At 41.2% G+C, this 17,982-nt stretch overlaps 2 protein-coding genes across 2 annotated transcripts; one reads left to right on the top strand and one right to left on the bottom strand.

Moving 5' to 3' along the window:
* Positions 1–134: 134 nt before the first annotated feature.
* On the top strand, positions 135–4,600 carry LOC117759625 (phenazine biosynthesis-like domain-containing protein 1). Its single transcript, XM_034581862.1, has 10 exons — positions 135–511; positions 713–812; positions 1,530–1,628; positions 1,948–2,057; positions 2,490–2,519; positions 2,675–2,763; positions 2,936–3,027; positions 3,154–3,237; positions 3,516–3,578; positions 3,906–4,600. The coding sequence occupies exons 1-10, from the start codon at positions 425–427 to the stop codon at positions 4,016–4,018; spliced, it is 867 nt and encodes a 288-aa protein (XP_034437753.1). The 5' UTR covers positions 135–424; the 3' UTR covers positions 4,019–4,600.
* dna2 (DNA replication helicase/nuclease 2) lies at positions 4,557–17,687 on the bottom strand. The gene is made up of 26 exons (XM_034581854.1): positions 17,228–17,687; positions 16,223–16,279; positions 15,027–15,888; positions 14,476–14,584; positions 14,217–14,366; positions 13,554–13,737; positions 11,675–11,823; positions 11,390–11,512; positions 10,900–11,146; positions 10,658–10,772; positions 10,203–10,359; positions 9,877–10,068; positions 9,494–9,736; positions 9,279–9,392; positions 9,071–9,180; positions 8,385–8,494; positions 8,147–8,275; positions 7,865–7,957; positions 7,506–7,699; positions 7,172–7,261; positions 6,774–6,987; positions 6,419–6,508; positions 6,120–6,305; positions 5,856–6,002; positions 4,922–5,658; positions 4,557–4,683 (listed from the first exon to the last, which is right to left on the bottom strand). The coding sequence occupies exons 1-25, from the start codon at positions 17,255–17,257 to the stop codon at positions 5,605–5,607; spliced, it is 4,149 nt and encodes a 1,382-aa protein (XP_034437745.1). The 5' UTR covers positions 17,258–17,687; the 3' UTR covers positions 4,557–4,683; positions 4,922–5,604.
* Between the last annotated feature and the right edge of the window lie 295 nt (positions 17,688–17,982).

Raw genomic sequence — 17,982 nt, 5'->3', positions numbered from 1 at the left:
TTATAATTATTGATGCATTAGTATGTCCATAACCTTTATGTTGCAGGTGGTACAGTAACCCCCCTCCCCCCCCCTGTTTGACAGAAAACATGTGTCCCTTTCATATAGGTCTTTACGGTCAATGTGTAACAAGCACAAAACCAAGCTCATGCCATTCATCCGAAACAAAGCAAGAGCTGTTGGGTAACCAGTCATTCATTGACTGTCTTAAATGAAAGGTGTATTATAGTCTGAGCCAATACTAACACCAACACACTGAGCGTCTGACACTACGCTCATAAAGCCGAACACAGGCTGAAAATCTGGCAACCCTGACAAAACAAGTAGACAGTGTCCAAAGTCCACTGTCAGCAGAAGGCTGAAACCCAGTGCTCACTGCCTCGCTGGAGTCAACAGTCAGTTTAAAATTATTTTCACTGTAAACATGATGGAGATTCCAGTATTTACAGTGGACGCCTTCACTAATTTACCATTCAAGGGAAACCCTGCAGCAGTATGTCCACTAATGCACGTGAGTATTAAGGCTAATGCACAGTGTTTTTATATTTGCATTTTTCCACAAAATTGTAGTTGCTCATGTGTCACATGATTACATAGTTTATTGTAACTAAGCAGCCTGACATACTTTCCACCCATCCATCTATACTGTATGTATGCACCACAGTGACATAATGTGTCACAACTAAAATATTTCTGTATGTGTTTCCAACAGGAGCTGAGTGATGAGTTGTATCAGAAGATAGCAGCAGAGATGAACCTGTCAGAAACTGTTTTCATCACCACGATCAACCCCTCTGACACTTTCTCCACAGGTCAGATAATATCTGCTCACTGAATTTCACTACAGTTAATAAACCTTTATCATAACTTGTACGACCATCTTGTTTTCAAGACTGTTTGAATGGAGACAATACCGCTGCAAGCAATTCAGTGGATCTTGGCCAATAATCACTGTGTCCAAAGTTTTTTATTTAAATTTTTTTTAATGGTAATTTGTCGACTTTTGAAAGAACAGTTTGAATTTTTGGTCCCACCGTATGAGAGCGATGTTGTAGAGAGACAAAGTTCATGCTCTGATCATTATCAATATCCACTTCAGATCAGCTCATCGATACTGTATGTTGCATATGAATATCACAACATTTTCCCATAGGAATTTAATAGTTGTAGGACTATAAATTTTCATCTTGTGCCATGAGTCTAATAATGTGGGGAACTGAAAAAAAGAAAGAGAGTCACACTCAAAACCTGCTTAATATTAGTATACAGTGAGGAATTGGGACAGGATATCACTGTGTTTGCAAAGACAAATTTTGTTTGATTAATGCAACATTTTTGGTTTCACACGAGAAATGATGGATAAGTGTAAATTTCCCTTTAGAAAGAGACTTTGCTAAATCTTAAGCAAAGCGGTTTCTCATATTGTGATTATAAGGTCTCTGTTGACGGTTACACACAGAGGGGGACGGACATGTTGAAGTTGTGTTTGCGATAAAGCACCCATCTGAAAAATGTGATGTGATGAACAGGATCAAGGTTCCGTCTCAGATGGTTCACACCGACCACTGAAGTGAATCTGTGTGGTCACGCTACTCTGGCCTCCGCTGCAGTGCTGTTCCAGCATAAGAGTAAGATACAGACTGAACACACATATGCACATATTGATAGAGTATATTAGTCTGGTAACGCAGTGGCAGCATGACCGACTGGTCAGGGCCATTGAAGACATGAAGTTGAATATAATCATATTAATTAAACTGGCGGGTATTTTAATGTTATCCTGTTATTGTAAAACAGTTTCCATGTATAAAACAATGCAGCTTGATACACAGAAGAGCAAAGGATCTTTTAGCCAAGAAGTTCACATTACTCAGTTACAGTTAAAGACTTAAATCATCAGCCAGAATGTGAGTATCAGATCCAATAATCATATGGTCCATCTGTTAGAGAATGTGAATCCTGTACTGGTGTTTGAGACCAGGAGTGGAGATCTGGCGGTCACCAAGCAGAGCAAGGGCTACGTCATGGACTTTCCTCTCAACCCGCCCACCCAGGAGGTACAGTGTGTGTCTATGAGGTCAGATCAACACATCAGGACAGTGTCGCACAGGAAGTTAGAGTCACTTATTTGTTTAAAGGTTAAAGATGTACATTTTTGCCAAAGGGTAAAAGATCCACTATGTAAATCTGTAGGGCTCAAAGATATGAAACCATTAGTAACACCATGCAATACAGTGACGGAAGTGGAAAAAACAAATATGGAGCAAAATAATTAAAGCGAAGACACATCTGCAGTCACTAATTTCTATGCTATGCTAACAATACTCAGCATCACTATCAAGAAAACAGCTTTTGTGAAACCCAGCAGCTCTTCAACCAGCTCCGTGTTGTTACGTACAGTGCAGCTGTAGTTTGATGAGCAGAACCGTAATAAAATCAAAAGAAAAACGACAAAATGCCAGAATTATAACAGTTTTTTTTCTCTGCAGGATCCTAGTGAGTTCAGAGACATCATCAAGGTCAGTAGGACGGACCTTACAGACACCTCCTCTCTCTATGAGGGAACGTTCTACAGCACTGACTCCTGCTTTACTGTCCACATGAGCCCATCAGTAGAGCAGTGAGAGTTAATTCTTGTGTTTAAACTCCATCTCTGCTTCTGTGTGTGAAACAGGCAGCAGTTGGAAACCACCCAGTTCAGGATGTTTATCTGAGCGACAACACTAAGAAACTGATGGTTCGACTGGCTGACAGCTGTGACAGGTCACAGTCAAAACACACACACACACACACACACACACACACACACAATATATATTCCAAGGAGTCAAGATGAAGACAAGCTGAAAAAGGATCAAAGATGTTACAGTTCTGATAAACATCATTTAAATTCATTATTTAAATTAATAAAAAATGCATTGTGTGTTGCCTGCAGGTCAGTGTTAACCAGTCTGAAAGTCGACCCCGTCACTCTTCAGAGAAGTGAGAAGAGTGGAAGAGTCAAAGGACTCATTCTCACCATGAAAGGTAAAGAATAAATCATGTAGCCAGACCTTATATATACAGTCTATGAGCCAGACCAGTTGGGGTATCACTGGACAGCTTTACGATCTTAACCCTAACCCCATCACTGCAATGTGTGTCGGCCAATAGGGTCTCCAGACTGCCAGCCAGGATACGACTTCTACTCCAGATACTTTGCTCCATGGAATGGAATCCCAGAGGATCCCGTCACAGGTAAATCTACAGATACTACACCTCCACTCCTCCACATTCTCCCTGCTTCATTTGAATGTAGGGTGGATATTTTTTTTCTTAGAATACATCGACATAATCTTATATCACATTGTCATTAATGTGTTCTACACATTAACATACAAGTGACAGGTCCAAGGAAAAGTATGAGTATTTAAGATGTTCAGCACTTTACTGCAGCAACGTTTTTAAATGTTCAGTTTCGCTCCTGTAAAATTTGTTCTTCAATTTCTGGTCTTATGAGTTTGTTGTCTTTGCAGGTTCTGCTCACACCGTCCTCGGTAGCTACTGGTCTAAGAAACTGGGGAAGAAGAAAATGCTGGGTAATCAATATTGCATTCGTTACATTTACTCTTTATCCAAAAAGACAGTTGGGGACAACACTAAAATTTCAGTATAGAAGGAAACCTTGAAGTACATATATTCCTAAACCTGTTTAATAACAGACAACGTGTTGGAGATCAGGTAAAGAAGTGCACCGACCTAATGGTGCACCTGATAAAAGTAATTCCACAGTTAAAAAGGCAAAATCTTTTTCTACAAATTAAAAAAATGTAGGTGATAATTTAGTTGATGACAAAGGTTCAGGCAGTCATCACTATTGAACTGTACCATACTAACCCTCAGATCTTTTGTGTGTGTGTGTGTAGCGTACCAGTGCTCCAGTCGAGGTGGGGAGCTGGAACTGGAAGTGAGAGACGATGGGAGAATCAACATCGCTGGACAAACTGTCACTATTCTGCAGGGAACCATCACACTGTAGTTACACACTCACACTCAAGCAAAGAGGGTTTGAGATGCTGAAACAGTCAACTTGTTCCTGAGAGTAGAAGAGGACACGGGCAACAAAATACAAGAACGAAACATCATACACTTTGTTAGGATTTGTATTATTTATTCATATATCAGAAAAATCACAATATTACACAAAAACAAAACACGTAAAATCTGCGATTGTGCTGGAAGAAAAACAGATCAATCGAAGAATCACAGCTCGCCAGGTCATTAGGATGTTATCTGAAACATTTTACTCATTGTATTAAACAAATAAATTAATCCCATGAATTGTATTTATTCCTACTAATTCAGAGTTTTAACAGTTAGGATATCATCTAGTATCTACTAAAATGATTCAGTCTCTGTGTAGCTTTAGATCTGCGTTACACAAAGGAATTGAAATAACTCAAATGCTTGGCTTTACTTTAGTATTTGCTGTTACTAACAATATGATTCCATAAATGTTCTTTTTTAAATGAGAAATTATTTTCAGAACAGTTTGTTGTATGTCTTTGCAGTTGATGACTGGTGATGCTCATTCACAGAATAAAACAATAGTTCAAGTATGTATGAGGTCCAGTGTTCAACAGTCTATACACTAAATAAAATACAATACACACTGCAGCCATTACCTTGTCCTTTATACAACATCTACCTGAGTTTAAAGATGGACAACTTGACTCAGTCATTTAAGACTGATAGTAATTCTGGTTATCGTAATGTTGTGTAGCTTAACTTTTCCTTCCCGTAGACAGACATTTATGAGCTTATCTGACTGTTTGGTCTCCATTTGCTGCCCTGTGAAATTTTCAGTGTATGAATTGAGGTATTTGATCAAAAATATCTTGTCTTTATGAAAAGTGACCACTCCTCATTTGATGCGTCGTACCATAATCTATTACAGACATGTTTGAGCTAGTTTTAGTTTTGTGTGGAACAGGTTTAACAGGTCAGTCCTTGCTCTTTAGTGTTGCACAATGGGGACAGTTACACATACACTGCTAAAACTGGAATACAAACTGTGTGCTGTTAAAAAGAATTCAACAATGACAACAGAGCCACATCTTTTGAGGGTAAGTCACTAGTTTCAGAGAATGAGGTCTTCTAACTCGAACATCAAAGGATATTCTCACAATCTTTAGAAATGTACCAGTCGAAAAATTTACTTGCAAATTTATCAAAATATCAACTTTATGACCCAAAGCCACCTCAATCTTCGAGTTATTTGTATTATAAAGGTTGTGATTATAAAAACACATTTAATGTGGATATGACGCAGTGTTTGTTTCAAAGCTGACAAGTTGTTCAGATGTCAGAACTGGTCTGTTAAATATTGACAAAGTTAAAATCCACTTGATAGTGACACTATTTTGTGTCATCGACAACTGACACCTGCAGAAGTGTTTACAGCTCGTACTTTATATTTGATCACAAGAACCTGACGGATCACACAGGACCTTTTCGGACTGGTTCCCAGGCGCTGCCTTGTTGAAGTTCCCACAGCGACCGTCTGCTCCACTGTGAGACAAGCAGTTGTTCTGCGACACCATCATGGCTTCACACTGCCGTCTGTCATAGGTGCATGCTGGGTAAGGCCTTGTGAGCAGCTGGCGGGAGCTTGATAATGTGAAGTAAACGTTCAGGAAAAAACTTTGCAGACACAAAATATGTAAAAAAAAAAAAAAGTTATTTGTTTGAAACATAGGAAGCTAACTGATCGATACACTTTAAATTTCATTACATGTAAAGCTGAATTCATACGATTTGCAGTGAAAATTAAGAAACTTGGAGAGGTAGCATCATGATGTTTTTCTAAAGGATATCATGTTCTCTTGCTGGAGATGGTTGAGCAGCTTCTCCACAGGTGCGTAGCGTCGCAGTGTTGTGGCAGAGCCCACCATCAGCAGCTTGTGTTTGGCCCGGGTAATGGCGACATTCAGTCTGCGCCAGTCCTTCAACAACTCGCCTAACTGTTAACAGAGAGGGGGGGAGGGGTCATGTCAGGTTTTCACCCATTTATTCATCCATAAAGAGACAGAGGCTCCAGGATAAGAGTGGAAAGGGGAGTTGGGAAGTAAAACACTTACGTTTCCTTCCTCTGTCGTGCTCCTGACAAAAGAAAACACGATCAGACCTTTGTCTCGTCCTTGGTATTTGTCGACTGTGTTCACCTCCACCCCAGTGAAAGCAGAGGACAGCAGCAGAGCAGAGATGCTCTTCAGCTGTTGTCTGTAGGGAGCGATGACGCCTATATCACTGGGCTTACACCCTGCCTGAAAAAAAGAAATAAGCAGCATAGTCAGCCCACAAGACTATTCCACTCCCACTTATGTCATTGTATTGAATAACTTTAATGCCATAAATAGTTGAGAATCAGTTGATTTACCTTTATTAGCAGTGAAAGCAACATGTGAATGAGAGCAGCCTCATTGTGATTGCTTACACCTCCCTGCTCCACCGACTCCAGTGCCGGCACCTGGAATCAAACAGGGGACACAAACATTAAGACCAGCACAACTCAACACCTAATACACTATAAAATAGTGGTCATGTTGTTTTGACCACTTTCTTCTACAGTTACAGCAGCTGCCCTATGTGCTTCACCTACCACCATAGAAACAATCTATTTCAGCCTATATGTAAAAAACGCAGAACGAACATTTTCTGTCTCAACACAACACATTTTTTTTTAAAAACACAACAAACTACTGGTTGAAGCACATTCTCTATATTCAACTAACCATTGAGCAGTCAAGGAAGTAAACAGGGTTGCCAGGCAACAAAGTGGCCTGCATCCACGCCAGGTCATGCTGGGGATGAGTCTGAGAGTAGGAAGTAAGCTCCGACTGGACGGAGAGCAGGAAGGGCAGAGTGAGCAGAGCCGAGGCCGTCCTCTCTGATCCACACTCCAGACGACCCTCGTACATCAGGGAGTTACTGAGAGACATTATCTGCCTGAAACAAACACAGTACAAATCATTTACCATGGAGTGGAAATACTTTAAACCCATATAATTAAATACAGTTCATAACGAAGTTAACAGTAGCTACACTTACTTCTGTATTGATAATATTAGCAGTTAATGGTTGTGAAATAGCCATTTGAATGGTTTTATGGATCATAATAAATAAGACTTACCTGTTCATCCGGTACTGTACATTGAGGTGAACCACTGCTTCACTGTGGAGCTCCAGTCGCTTAAATAGACTTTCATCCATCCCAAGTGACCTGGAGAAGAAAATAAGAAATGACCGAACTTGTAAATGATGATGATTATAAGCTTTTTCTGGTAGGAAACACAAATCAACAGACACCTCATTTACACACACACACACACACACACACACACACACACACACACACACACACACACACACACACACACACACACACACACACACACACACACACACACACACACACACACACACACACACACACACACACACACACACACACACACACACTTTACCTCGCTTCCTGGTTTTGCACTATTGGTGACAGTTGTTGGTGATCTCCAACCAGGACAAATCTCTTGGCGTAGAACAGGGGTCCCAGACAGATGGGCTGGCTGATCTGTGACGCCTCGTCTACGATGCAGAAATCAAACCGCCGACGTGTGAAAATGGGATGCTTGATGCCCATACAGGTGGTCGCCACTACCAACTAGAGAGAGAGGGGATTGGTATTGAATCGGAAGACATTTACTGATTTTATGTTCAGTCAAACGTCCTTAGGCGGGAAAAACATTGGGATCAGCTGTAAAACATTCTAAAAATAAACTTCTAAATAAATAAAAAAGCTGATTGCATTGTTTAACTATTTCTTCACCTCCTTGTTGTAGAGCTGCTCCAAGTCTGAGGGAGAATGAATTCCTGTCTTCCTGGCAATTTCCTCTGTGTAGGGCAGAATATCTGGATGAACCTGGAGCAGGTGGAAGAAAACAGGACAGGAATCAGAAAAAGATGAGGAGGGGGTCACTGAGAGGGGATAATACAGGAGTTCTAGGCTTTTGCACTTTCAAAATATATACAATTGTTATTCCTTAATATTTCATAAATACAGGTTATTATAACTGATAATTACTTATTTTGACACATTACAACAGCAAACCTTTTGGCCCTGTCCAAGACGCAGAAACCCGACCCGGAAACGCTTCAGCTTCAGCAGGATGGTGTCCACTGCAGAGTGGGTGTAGCTGGTCAGCAACACACTGAAGCCACACGCATGTAGGATGCGAACCTGAGAGACAGAGTCAGAAGGAATTATGGAGAGAAGAGTCCTGGTTTTACAGGGAGTAAATAATGATGATTTATGATCTAGGTCATGTTTACAGGTGATGATGTTTTACCAGGGTGCAGATGGTTGTGGTTTTGCCTGTGCCAGGCATGCCAACAATCAGTGTGTAGTCTTTAGACAGCAACACCTTCTTCATAGCCTGCTTCTGGGGTTGGTTGAGTCCTAATACAAACACAACCAAATATTATCCAAAATGCACTAGGGATAATGGTAACAATGCATTATGAATGGGACTTTATAACGGGCGAAAATCTGAAGATTTGTCCGGTTTAGTTGCTAAACGCTTTTCAATAATGTAAACTGTTACACTCTTGTAAAGAAGAAAAAACTACATGCGGCTCTGCTGCTGTATGTGTCATGTGTCTGCAGACTTTATTCACCCACTTTAAATTACACATTACTTATTGATTCGCCCAAGATAGATTTTAAACATTTTCAATAGTTTAACAAAACCTATTACAATGATCATTTTAGTCACTATAATTATTATATGAAAAGTTCTATCATATAGTCTCCCACTCAACTGATGAGATGTCTTTATATAAGAAAATATGATTGTGTGCAGTTTTTGTTTTTTCAATTGATTTAGGTAAGAAACTACAATTCCAGCATCTTAGCAAAATTTCTTATTTACAAGAAGTTGCCCATTTACATCATTGCCCCCCGAAAACTCAACAGAATACAGAAAAAGACGTGAGAAAGGCACAGAAGGAAAACAGAAGAGAGAAGCTTCGGCACCTTTGAGGATGTTGGCCACGGTGTCTTTGGTCTCTCTGGGCAGAACTGAACTGAGGTTGGAGATAAACTGTGGAGGACGAAGGTCAACGACCAGCTCCCTCAGACGATCACTGCAAAGGGACGGACGTGTAAATAATTAAATAATAAAGTGTGTAAATTGTCCAAGAAACAGTCAAGAGGTGCTTTTACACACAATTACTGTACCGACCTGTCCTGACAGTTCTCCATCAGTCTGGAGAGATTGGTGAGGTGAGTGCTGAGGCCCACTACACCCTCATCAACGTCCAAACGAAACAACACACCACTGAACTTTGACAAGTCTCTGTGAAACACACAACAACAACAGCTGTCAATAAAGTTCAAAACCATGAATTGTCTTTGGGATGAAATATTCAAGATGGCAGCAATATGAGTTGTTCTCACCTGTCCAGAGTGCAGCTGATCTGTGACCTGCTGACCTCACACAGGTATCCTGTTGCCAAGCCAACAAAACGACCTTCCTGGTCACTAACTACGATGCGATCCCCGCTGGCCGGGCCGCTGTGGACCGAACCCTGCTGTGGTGCGACACTGCTTCTCTGGAAGCGATGGAGGAAAACTCCCTCAGCCTGGATGGTCACTGGACCACTGAGTTGCAGTCTCCCCACACAGCTGCCATTCTTCTCACTACAAGCACAAGTCAGAGTTTACGGAGCGAAATAAATTAGATACTACAGTTGAAGATAAGCGTTTTTGTAGTTTATACATTGTGACATTGTAACAGCAGCTGGTGGACGCCGTGAGGGTAAACGTCTAAAGTTTCTTACCTCTCCTCGACCGTATGAAGCCACACACGCTTTCGGACATTCTTTGCCTCCATGGTGGCAGTTTCAAGGCAACAGAGCAGCAGCCAGTGGGAAAAATATTTCAGATACGGTGGAGTCAGATGACCCGTCTCCTGCTGCAGGAAGTCTCGCACAACATCCTCGCTGACGTCTGCGGAGCTGCTATCCACCGCTCTGGAGGACGAGCGACGAGAGGTGTGGAGAAAAGAGGGACAATAAGAGAAAAAGTTGTAACTGGTTTAACCTTATGCCACCTGAGTAGTTTCTCTCCTCTTCCATGGCAGCAAAGAGAGATCAAAAAGTTTTACCTCTCATACAATGCACAGTTTCTCTGCTGAGGACAATACTGGCACGTTTGTCTGTCTGTCAAGATGTCGGGAAGTCTGGACAGGCGGCTCTGCTTCGCTTCCCTCTCCACACAGTTGTGAATGTGATGAACCAAAGTGTTCCTCAACTTCACCAGCTCTGTAATAAACAGAGAGGTTTAGTAAGAAAGCTGATGGAGGAGAAGCTGGAGTAAAAAAGACAGGACTCTCCGTTGGTTTTTGCACGATTGTGATGTGGTTAAATTTAGTTGAAAGTGGACTTTCAGTGGTGAAGTAGTTCTGGTGTGTGTGGGTGTGGGTGTGGGTGTGTGTGTGTTTTCTCTTTGTAACAATCATGGATCATCAGATACACTTTCATCTTATTTAGTAGAATTGAGAAAATACGATTGTGAATTGATTGTCCACAACTTGCACATCCGTTAAGTGTGCACGTGTACCTCTGCTGTCCATGCGAGTGGACACTACAGGGTGCACGTTTCCAGTCTTGAGGTAGAGCAGGAGGCCGGCTTCGGGATTGTATCTCTCCATGCTCATCAGAGTGTACAGAATCACCTATAAACACACAGAAACACATTTTGAAACCATAACTGTGAGTCAGGTTAAATGATTTTGAATGAATTTGCTTATAACCTGCCTGAGAGCAGATCTACCCAAGCTGAACACATGCTGGTCCACCAACCTGACTGCGATGCTCTATAGAGTTCGACTCTCGCCCAGTTTTCAGCTCCAGGGGCAAAGTCTTCTCCTCCGGGGTTCTGTGATTGCCCTGTCTTGAACTTTGGATTCGAACACGTGCCGTCACATCAATTTTCCCTTTCAGACCAAATCTCGGTGACCACACGTTCTCCTCGATATCTACAAGCTCTGTAACCGTGACAACCGCTGCAGAGTCCTTATCCCTGCTTGGAGCTCTGCTGCTGCTCGGGCTGGAGTCATGGAAACAGATGAACCGATAATCAGCTCTTTAAGTTGACACAACTTTATTCACATTCACATTTATGCACTGTGATCTACTTTGTAAGAAAACATCCACAGTGTCACTTCTGATGACATTTTAGTCGAAACTTAAAATAAAAATGTGACAGCACATTAATTACACTGATTAATATGAGACTTGGTTAAAACAACCAAGTAGACTACTGCAGTGGTGTGTGTGTGTGTGTACGTACATTTTGAGACTGATGGATTTTGGTGTTGCAGAGTTGAGGTATTCCTTTGCCCAGTGTTCCAGTGAGGGCAGATAATTTTGCAGTTCCTGTTTCATCTCCTCCTGACTCACACCCAAACTGTACCTGGAGACACAGACAGAAGAACACCAACCTGATTGAACAAGACTGATGCTGAGAATATCATTTACAACTAACCAACTGTATTCTTGTTTACTTAAAATCTTTACTGCTCTGCTCAAGCGTTGTATTCCAATGGGATCTGCAGGGTATTATATAACCACTTACATGTCTCCCAGGTACTGAGGGCGACGCAGCGCCTGGTCCGCCAGCTTAGTCAGAGTGTCCAAAGAAAAATCTTTGGCCGTAGCTGCTCTCTGAAAGACCTCGTGGACCATTGTGCCGTTCAGCATCTGCTTTGAGCCACCGTCAAAACTCTGCATCGCAGAAAACAGAAAGAATGAGAGAGAGAAAGATTAAAGCATTGGGGAGTGTATATAAATCATCATGAAAACTGTAAAATATAATGTAATATAATATGAAAACATGAATCTATGAGATCAAATATCACAGAGTTGAATAAAATCCTTGTTGAAATTGTGAACCGATAAAAATAAACTTTCACCATACAGACCTCCGTGATGAGCTTAGAAGTATTAGGGCCAATTGAAGGGAAAAAAAGGATATTTTGAGAATAAATACTGGATCTGATTAGGGTTGCAAAGGGGCGGAAAATTTCCGGTAATTTTCCGGAAACTTTCCATGGGAAGTTAAGCTCGGGAATTTTGAAAAAAAACTTTTACCGCAAATTAAACGCTGAGCAATAAAAAAATAATTCAAAACTCCATTTTAAAGATGTATGGAATGCAGCACACGCTGCACGTTGAATTTCAACCCTGCACTGTGCATTCTTCCATCACATGCACAGATAATTCCCAGTATCCTGCACACTACAGCAGGGCTATTGAGGCCACACTACTGCATTAGCCCAAGGACTAGTCAGGTAAGTTTTGATGATATTACTGGGGAAAATATATAAGCATGCTGATTGAGGATTGTTCATCTAACCTATTTCTATTCATTTATCCATCAATTGTAAAATATTTTTAAAGACGATTCCAATTGTTTAGATAACTATTTATATCTCTGGCATTGCATTAGTGTTTTTTACAAGCTTTTTTCGCATCTTATTCTACAGAACATTGCCACGTGCACTATCTCATGTGTGGAGACATTTCACCCCAGCCAATGTAGAAGGAAAGGCTGTGTACATTTGCGAATACTGTGCAAAGACCTATGTTAAGAATGCCACAAAGATGCAGAAGCATATAGTCAAGTGCCCAAAGTTTCCTCAGGGCTCAAATCAGCTTATGACAAAACAAAATGTTTATATTTATGTCTGTATATGACAAGGTAAATACAGTTAGTATAAATTACCCACAAAATGTCCAGTTCATTCCCGTTAATTCCCGTATATTCCCATGGAAAGTTTCCAACTTTGAATATTCCCGGAATTTTGCAACCCTAGATCTGATACATAAATACTGGCTCATCAGCACCACATTATCATATGTATCAGGACTTTGACAATATTGTGTAAGAAACTGTGCGTATTTTGTAGAGAAACCACACAGACTTGGAAGAAATTGGCTTTTCGGTGGAGGAGGTTTGTTTGTTTGTGGTCGACTGTGAGTTTACTGTCAGTTACATCTGCGTGCAGGTGTAGTTTCTCAAGAAACAATGAGATTGGTAACAAGATTTTGTATCGAGAAGTTCTCCTTACTGGTTATCTCCTGTTGTTTTTTTTATTCTTGTAATAGTATGTTTCTTAACATGTTCTGAAATACACCTTTATTCTTGATTATTCAAGTCTTATTCAATCACCTAACTAACACACAGTAAGATCGAAAAGCATTTGAGTGCAACAACATGATGAATGTAATCAAAGTAAATCCCTTGTGTTGATAACATGAAAAAATATTACTATGAGCTTTCACACTGTGCAAGTGTGCTGTCCATTTCAAGATACAACGGGATACAAAGAATAACACGATTATATAGCTCATGTTCTGACATTAAAAATTACACATTGATCCAAAGGAAAACGAATGTGCAATAGAAGTTGATAAAAATAAATTTTTATAATTATACTTGAAAGTTTTTTTACCTTGAACATATCGCTCAGTACTGCTCGCCTCATGCAGCGGATGGAGCTGGAGATGCTGGTGCCTGAGATCAGGCTATCAGGCAGTAGAACCAGGAAGCCCTGCTCCCGGTCCACCACCCAGGAGCCACCATCGGAGCGGCCCTCCAGGTGCACCACATCACCGCAACAAACAGGCGTCATCTCCCTGGGAACAGCCAGGAAATGATCATTATTACATACACGCTTAATGAAGACCAATCAGCAAAGATAAATAGTACACATGGATGTATGCGTTTATGAATGTGAAAACACCCGGGCACAAAATAGGAATGACAACTAAACTACTAGGAAAAGGAGCGAATAGAAACAGGCTCATATACAGAAACATACAGGGCCCATTGAATTTGTTAACATGTTGCCAGGTTGTGCACTTTATCTAAAATATTGGATTATTGCAACAATTTAACATGTAAAAAAAATCGTCAAGCCGAAAACTATTTTATGCGTTACTACATTTGTATGATTAAAAGTATGAAAAAAAAGTAACATTGTACATTAACTGACATTTAATTTTGCAGATTATTTATCTGGGGAGTTTAGTGAAAAATATGATACACGTGATATTGAAAACATGGTTGTTAATGACGGTGTCACCGGGGCAGACGTCCTAACACGCGTCATTACCATCCATCTTTCAGCAGACATGTCTCAGTTGGATGCAGAGATTTGTAGCATGTGATGGTCAGTGTTTTGTGACCAGGCTTCTCCTCAACATCCAACACCCAGTAGCGGTTGTTAGCACCTCCAGAAAGGATCACGTGATCTGGTACCTTACTGTAGGAGCAGAGAGGAACATTATCATCGGAGATGCTCATGGTTGTATTCAAGCATCAGTTTTGTTAATCTGAATAAACTCTGGAGTGGCTGTTCATGTTATTCTCACCGTGGTTTCTTGGATTTAACCTCTGGGACCAAACCTTCATTCTCATCCATAAAGTCTGCAAACCAGCTCTCATCCAACTTCTCTTCCACAGGACACGCAGATGTCATCCCTGGTATTAAAAAAGTTAGCAGTGGAAAATAAACATTCAAAGTTCAAAGATGTATATAGCAAATAGAGTGCATTTATATAGAGCTTATTTAGATTTAACAACCACTCAAAGCTCTTTACAGCACAAGTCACATTCATACAGCCTTGTCGTTTCTCTAACATATCATTCACACGCCGATGAAGAGGGCGATGTAGTGTTCAGACTGAATAAACCAAGGATCAAACCACCGACCTTCCGGTTAGTGGACGGCCCACTCTACCTGTAGAGCTCCAGCTGCCCCATTAAAGCAGTGTTTATATCATATTATCAAAATGATTGACTTAGTGTCACTCGATACAGAATTCTGAGATATGACAATGTATGAAGATAATTCATATATTCTTCATATATATTGTAATATTTGATCCTGTTACAGTTTTTGTCAGTATAATTACAATATTACCTCCAGCTTGGTCTTGATTGGACGATGGCCCTTTGTCTCCACTCGGTGATGTCATGGCTGTTCTCGTGGCCTCTGCCTGTGGTGCAGGTGTGATGGTTTGTGCACTGGGTTTGTGTACAGCAGTAGTAAGTGTGCGAGTGTCCTTGTCCAGACGAGTGTGTGGGTTTCCAGTGGTGTTTGCCTCCGCTGCTTTCTGCTCTGTTATCACAGTGAAACCAGAGTCTTTCTCAGCTTCATCTCTCTCTTCCTGATGTTTTCGCTGGCAAGACACAGACTTCAGTGACACTGTCGGGTGTCTGCTGTCATTGAAGACCACTCCAGCACCACGGCGGTGACCCTCTGACCTCTCAGACTGAGACTTTAACTGGTCACTGGAGAAATGAGGCATCCTCCCATGGCCAATCACAGATCTTGTTAGGTTGCTGCCAGTGGGGCTGATGATGGTTCTCGGTCTCTTTGCGTTGTGCGACTCTTCAGGGGGACTGAAGAGTCTTTTTATGGAGACAGAACATCCCTCTTCCCTCTTTGTCCTCCGCGTATTCTGCCCTTTGGCGTGCGGACTGAGGCAGATAGGGGACAGCTGGCCAGTATTCCCCAGGCTTGTGGCCTCTCTGCTGGGCCTGGGGCTCAGTCGACCTGCCTCTCTGGAGGGAGAGGAGGAGGCGAGCCTGATCTGACTTGTCGGGGTCTCTGGTACAGAGAGGAGAAAATCTGGCGAGGACGGCAGGAGGTTTTCAAGGTCCCCGAGGATGCACCTCTTTACCGGGGAGTGGAGTCTGACTCGAGCGCTGTCATCATTTTTGATCTGAGGTTCAGTCTTGGCAAATGCAGTGATGGAAATCTTACTTGAAAGTGACTCGCCCTAAAAAGCAACACAGTCAAATATAGGTTTGAGTTTCATTACAAAACCTAAATAGACAGTTAAAGCAAGAATAAATTGTTAATGCACAGGACATAGAACAGATGAAAGGGAAAAAAAATAGCCAATTTCTATTCACAGAACTGATAAAAGAATGTTCGAAGACTTTTCAAAACCATTGGGTATTGAGATCAATCAAATAGGCCTAATCAAGGTTTTAAAAGTTTTGTTAGTTCTGTCAAAAACATGAAGAAATAAGGAAAAAAAAGAATAAAGACAATGAAACAAAAAAGGAAACTTACACACAACACAACAAAGAAATAGAAGTGCTATTTACCTTTTGGGGTTCAGAGGAGAAGAAGGATGAGATGTTCTTCTGTCCTCCAAGGGTCACCTGAAGCAAAGACACCACACATGTACCATCTGTTTGTTGTATGACGAGTCAGCACATTAAAATCATTTTAGACAGTGAAGAGGCAGCAGCTCCAGTGAAGGAGTGGGTACTCTGCTGCCAGTAAACCACTCAGCAGTCTGTGATATCAGCACTGAAACACACTATTATTTTTAATTTCTTTATAGATTATAAAATTATCAAAATAATCTGATAATTTCCAGTTTTTCTTATTTATTTAATATAACAAAAATCTGAGCTCTAATCCTAAACCAGTTCATTGTGACGTCACAGTTACAGAAGTCCTCAGGGTTACAGAAGTCCTCTCAGCTGGTTTAAAGGGACATTTGCTGCACACTTCCCCTTGGACTGAATGTTTTGATACCTTCACTGTATTTATATAAAACCTGCAGTCTTGGAAATCTCCCTCTCTACAACAGGAGACCTTTAAAAGGATGTATTCTCCATGTTTGGCTCTTGTGATGTGACTGATGTTTTCCAGCCATACACACAGAGACAGTTAATAATTCATTTAAATTCATTTCCACCAACAGCTATGGCAGTTATGTCGGTTATTAGTGGTATATCATGGTATTAAATACATATATACACATATATACACCACTAACTTACTGAGTACTTTTCTTTAGGATATTTTAAGTACATGTTTCATCTGTCTGTGGAGATTCTCAGTCATCCAGGTCGTGGTACATCCAAGTCCTAAATACTGGTCAACTGGACTCGGTTGAGTTTCTTGAAGACGTTTCTCTTCAGTTCTAACTGCTGGGAGTCCCAACATGTTTCATACTTGTATCATTACTGTGATACTGTCATACTACTACTACATACTCACACCTGACATCCTCTGAAAACCGGATCTGGGTGCACCGTCGTGTAGTTTCATGTAAATGAATGAATACGGTGTTTCCTGCGAGTGGAATCATTACCCACCTTGGTTTTCTTCAGTCTGGTTCTGTTCATGTTGACTCTGATCGAACCACAGGCAGGTGTGCGAGTGTGTTAGTTATTAACGGAGCGGGTCAGTTGCATCTGTCCGTACAGAGGTCAGCTTCCTTCACTTAGAGCGACTCTTCGGCTCCATCACCCGGAGAAGGTTCACTGACACACCGGCCTCACCCAGCGGCACTTTCCGTTAAAGTACCGGCGGCTCGGACGCTTGTCGTCACGTTCTCTTCATCGTCTTTCCGCCGCATTTGTCGGTTTATGGTCTGTTTAAACCACCAGGGCGCCAAATTTCAGCTTCGCGGAACGGAAGTGACGTCCGGTACAGTTCCGCTCACAGTTTTTTTTTAAATTAACTTTATTGACATCCCGTAGACATTGTGCGTATTGTATTGTAGAGCAAATCATACAAACCCAAAATTAGGCCCAACAATTATTTAATTATGGGACAATGTGCTGTTTTTTACAGAAGCGTATTGCATTCACTTGAAAAATAAAAGTTCTGTTTTTCTGAGATAATTATCTCAGAAAAACGACCTTTGGTCTCACTGAGGAACAGCTTATTCCAAGCTCTACTGAATGACGTCCTGCGGGACATGTTGAATTGCTATGTCTTTGTCTACTTGGACGACATCCTCATCTTGTCCCAAGACGTGGAGGAACATATTCAACATGTTAGGTGCCTGGTGGAGAACAAACTCGTTGTTAAAGTTGAGAAATGTGAGCTACTTACCTCCCCAGTC

The sequence above is a fragment of the Hippoglossus hippoglossus genome, chromosome 3 (genome assembly GCF_009819705.1).
Source record: "Hippoglossus hippoglossus isolate fHipHip1 chromosome 3, fHipHip1.pri, whole genome shotgun sequence".
Classification (NCBI taxonomy): Eukaryota; Metazoa; Chordata; class Actinopteri; order Pleuronectiformes; family Pleuronectidae; genus Hippoglossus; species Hippoglossus hippoglossus.
The sequence above is the reverse complement of the archived record's forward strand: the minus strand, read 5'-3'. Positions and strand labels throughout refer to the sequence as shown.

Excerpts from the sequence above, each read along its gene's own strand:
- LOC117759625 (XM_034581862.1), top strand. The coding sequence starts at position 425 with ATGATGGAGATTCCAGTATTTACAGTGGACGCCTTCACTAATTTACCA. Across the intron at positions 512-712 it reads CAGTATGTCCACTAATGCAC|GAGCTGAGTGATGAGTTGTA; the intron begins GTGAGTATTAAG and ends TGTTTCCAACAG. Across the intron at positions 813-1,529 it reads CTCTGACACTTTCTCCACAG|GATCAAGGTTCCGTCTCAGA; the intron begins GTCAGATAATAT and ends TGTGATGAACAG.
- dna2 (XM_034581854.1), bottom strand. The coding sequence starts at position 17,257 with ATGAACAGAACCAGACTGAAGAAAACCAAG. Across the intron at positions 10,360-10,657 it reads CACTCGCATGGACAGCAGAG|AGCTGGTGAAGTTGAGGAAC; the intron begins GTACACGTGCAC and ends TGTTTATTACAG. Across the intron at positions 6,306-6,418 it reads TGCTTTCACTGCTAATAAAG|GCAGGGTGTAAGCCCAGTGA; the intron begins GTAAATCAACTG and ends TCTTTTTTTCAG.